Raw genomic sequence first — 3,784 nt, 5'->3', positions numbered from 1 at the left:
TCTTCCATGCTTCCTCATCCAGTGCTGGAAGAAGGGAGAGAACAGGATAGCTCCAGGGGTCACCAGATCAAAGGGAGTCTCTTCTGGATGGGGGCATTTGGATAGATTTAAGTAGGGGAAGAAGAAGAACAAGAGGGGATCGGCCTATTGGATATTTCTAATCTACAAAATGCTCTTTTTATTGTTTCAGCGGAAGCATACCTAAAACATAATTGCCTGATCCTTGGAGTGATCTTGATAGCTGTATTACTTTCCTATTACAGCTATAACAAATGACCACAAATGTAGTGACTTAAAGCAACGCAAATTTATTATCATAGACTTCTGGAGGTCCAAAGTCTAAAATCAGTCTCACCGGGCTGAAGTCGTGCGTCTGCAGAGCTGGTTCCCTCTGGAAGCTCTGGGGGAACATCTGTTCCTTTGTCTTTATGAGCTTCTAGAGCTGCCTGCGTTCCTTGGCTCATGGCTACTTCCTCCATCTTCAAAGCCCATCACTGCAAGCTCTCCTGCCATTGTTAAATCTCTTTTTTTCTCACTTTGACATTCTTGCCTCCCTTCTGTAAGGACCATTGTGATTACGTTGGGCCCATGCAGATAATGCAGGATAAGCGCCTCATCTCAAGATCTTTAAAAAAAATTTTTTTTTCTAATGTTTATTTATGTTTCAGAGAGACAGAGACAGAATGCGAGGGGGTTAGGGGCAGAGAGAGAGGGAGACACAGAATCCGAAGCAGGCTCCGGGCTCCGAGCTGTCAGCACAGAGCCCGACACGGGGCTGGAACTCACGAGCTGTGAGATCATGACCTGAGCCGAAGTCGGACGCTCAACCGGCTGAGCCACCCAGGCGCCCCTCAAGATCCTTAAAGTAATCACACCTGCAAAGTCCATTTTGCCTGTGGCATATGCACACGTTCTGGGAACTAGGACACGGATAAGTTTGGGGGGTCATTATTCTGCCTACCACAATAACTTTCTGATAACACTCATGATCCTCAGTTCTTGTCAAGATGTGGCGTCTATCGATATCTATAGATACCGATAAATGAATGAGTGGATGAATGAATGAAGAGCTTTAGTGAGTCATCAAATATTTATTATTGGGTCCATTATCTGCTAGGTTATGTTTTAGACTATCTGCTAGGGAGATCTAGGAAACTAGTGTTTATTCTTACAAACTTGACCCTGCACGGTCTGAAAGCATGTTCTGTGTCGTACTAAAATGGCAACCAGTTCATTGATTACCGTGGAACTGAGACAAAAGAAGACAAGCTTATCGCCATCTTCCTTCTTCTAACCATTTGGCTATGAAAACGACAATGATACAAATACCGCAGAGAAAGTAGAAGAGGTTCAATCTCTCCTCATCAACGAAGTAATCTTGTTGCACTAACGGAGCGTATATGGGATAGCTGTTTGGAACATTTCTGGGTGAACTTCTCCAGGCAGCTTGAGTTCCACTGGAGGCCGAAAACCCGTGTGTAGCCACGGAGTCTGTCCACGTGAGCTGTAGGTTTGACCTAGAGGGGACTGTTCTCCCTGTAGTCTGAGTGTCTGACCCTGATGTAGCCTTTGGGATTGCCCTCAACGTGGTCTTTGGGTCTGTCCCCCGTGTGGCCTGCACACCTGCCCCTTGTGTGGCTTGTGAGCATGCTTGCTGTGTGGACTGTTGTCCTACCCTCCTGACAACCTCAGAGTATGTCCTGCAGGGGGCCTGTGGTGCTGTCCCCAGTGTGGATTGTAAATTTCCCTGTGCAGCCTGCCTGTCAGTCCTTGGGATGGGCTGCCTGCTGGTCTCCCCTTTGGGCTCAGCAGTGGTGTGGCTGGGCCCTGATGCCTTATAGACATAATAATACCCATTCCATTGGCTTTGGCTGAACACATCACCAGTGGGAGATGAGGAACCAGTGGGAGAGAATGGGGATACTGATGGCTCCGTCATGTTGTTTCGCAATCTCAGTAAGCAGAAGCCCAGAGAGCAACCTTCGCAATTGTTCGTGTCATGGGACCCATCCAAAGGCACCTCCCGAATGATCGGTAGCTCTGAAACCTTCTTAAAGTCATAGAATTTCTTCAGAATACGCAGCACCACGTTTTTCAGAATCCTCATGGTACTCTCTGGGGAGAACTCAGGGTTCTCAAATCGAGACCAGGAACACTTCTTGCACCTCTGAGCAAAGAGGCGCATAATCACCTGACCCTGGGATTTGTGGGACTCCAGGTGCATGTGACATAGGATATGCACTTGAGCAGAAGCCCAACTCCGCTGGCATGAGGAACACTGGAACCTGCAGATAAAAGGAACAAGGCCGTGTGCCTTCAGGTGATTGCTGACCCGAAGCAGGTTGGCCTGCCTGGCCTCAGTCTCTGAGATCTCTTCCAGTTTGAAAAAGTCCATATGATATTGACACATTGCCAAATAAGAATGAGAGGGGTGGGCGCCAGGACGGCTTAGCCAGTTAAGTGTCCAACTCTTGATTTTGGCTCAGGTCATGATCCCACAGTTTGTGGGTTCAAGCCCCCGTCAGGCTCCGCGCTAACAACTCAGGGCCTGCTTGGGGTTCTCTCTCTCTCTCTCTCTCTCTCTCTCTCAGAATGAATGAATAAACATTAAAAAAAAAAAAAGGATGAAAGGGATTGTGTTTTTAACAAAGCTTTTTCCTGTGAGCCACCATAGCTTCTATCCTATGTGGCCCCACGTTTGCCTCTTTGCTAGTAAAATATCTCTGGGTGTCTCACGGGGAGGGGTCCTTCTGCCCCCTGCCAGTGAGATTTAAAAAATTTTTTGTAATATTTATTCGTTTTTTGAGAGAGATGGAAAGAGAGAAACAGAGCGCAAGTGCGGGAGGGGCAGAGAGAGAGGGAGACACAGAATCCGAAGCAGACTCCAGGCTCCAGAGCCTGACAAGGGGCTCAAACTCACAAACCATGAGATCATGACCTAAGCCAAAGTTGGATGCTTAACTGAGCCACCCGGGGAACCCTAGCATCCCATTTGTGGTTTCCACTCAGGTTAAGGGAGGAAGCCTAGTAAAAGAAGAAACTTCCTGCGGTAAACAAAATGGAGGCATTTACATACTAAAGAACACTGTGCAAAGGGAGATCCTGGTGACCCTTGTTCCTTTAACATGCTCTGGAAGGAACCCAAGGATGCTGCTGAGGCTAAGCTGGCCTCTTCGTCCAAGAATGCCCACTGAAAGGCAAACTCTCACTCACCTGCCGAATCCTTTCAGCTCGTATTGCTTCCACCCTTCTGCAAGGCAGTTTGGATCGAGATTCTTATCCAACTTCAGGGTCCATCTGGCCCGGGGTTTCTCCTGCTGCATCAGTTCTTGAAATATCTGCTCCCATGTCCCAACATCTAAAACCGTTTTCTTCTCCTGAGGCTGGGGAGCCATGCCTGGTGAGTAACTCAGTTTTATTTGGCAACTTGCAAGAGGGGAAAGAGAAAAAAAAAAAAACAAACATCAGTTTCAGTTTCTCTGTCAGGAACACACGTCAGCTATTTTCTTAGGTTTCGTTTTAGACTGAGTACACAGAACAGGTCTTTGTTCAGAAGACAGAGGGCAGCAGAGTTTTGCTAGTTTGTGAACAGAACTCTCTAAGAGATATCTGAATACAGAGCTCTGTTCTAGATTCTGGGGGCATTTGTAAGTTACCTAAGTATTTTAATTTTCTCTTATTTTTACACGAGGCCAAGCACTTTGCTCGGCTCTGGGATAAATACCACTGACTAAGAAAGCAGCTTCTACCCCCGCAGATGCTCACATTCTCACGCAGACATGGG

At 47.2% G+C, this 3,784-nt stretch overlaps 1 protein-coding gene across 1 annotated transcript; it reads right to left on the bottom strand.

Annotated features, from left to right (window-relative positions):
- Window positions 1-287: 287 nt before the first annotated feature.
- Window positions 288-3,502, bottom strand: RTP4 (receptor transporter protein 4). The gene is made up of 2 exons (XM_030330022.2): window positions 3,214-3,502; window positions 288-2,285 (listed from the first exon to the last, which is right to left on the bottom strand). Exons 1-2 carry the CDS (start codon window positions 3,393-3,395, stop codon window positions 1,271-1,273), a joined length of 1,197 nt encoding a protein of 398 aa, XP_030185882.1. The 5' UTR covers window positions 3,396-3,502; the 3' UTR covers window positions 288-1,270.
- Window positions 3,503-3,784: the final 282 nt, after the last annotated feature.

The sequence above is a fragment of the Lynx canadensis genome, chromosome C2, assembly GCF_007474595.2.
Source record: "Lynx canadensis isolate LIC74 chromosome C2, mLynCan4.pri.v2, whole genome shotgun sequence".
Lineage (NCBI taxonomy): Eukaryota > Metazoa > Chordata > Mammalia > Carnivora > Felidae > Lynx > Lynx canadensis.
The sequence above is the reverse complement of the archived record's forward strand: the minus strand, read 5'-3'. Positions and strand labels throughout refer to the sequence as shown.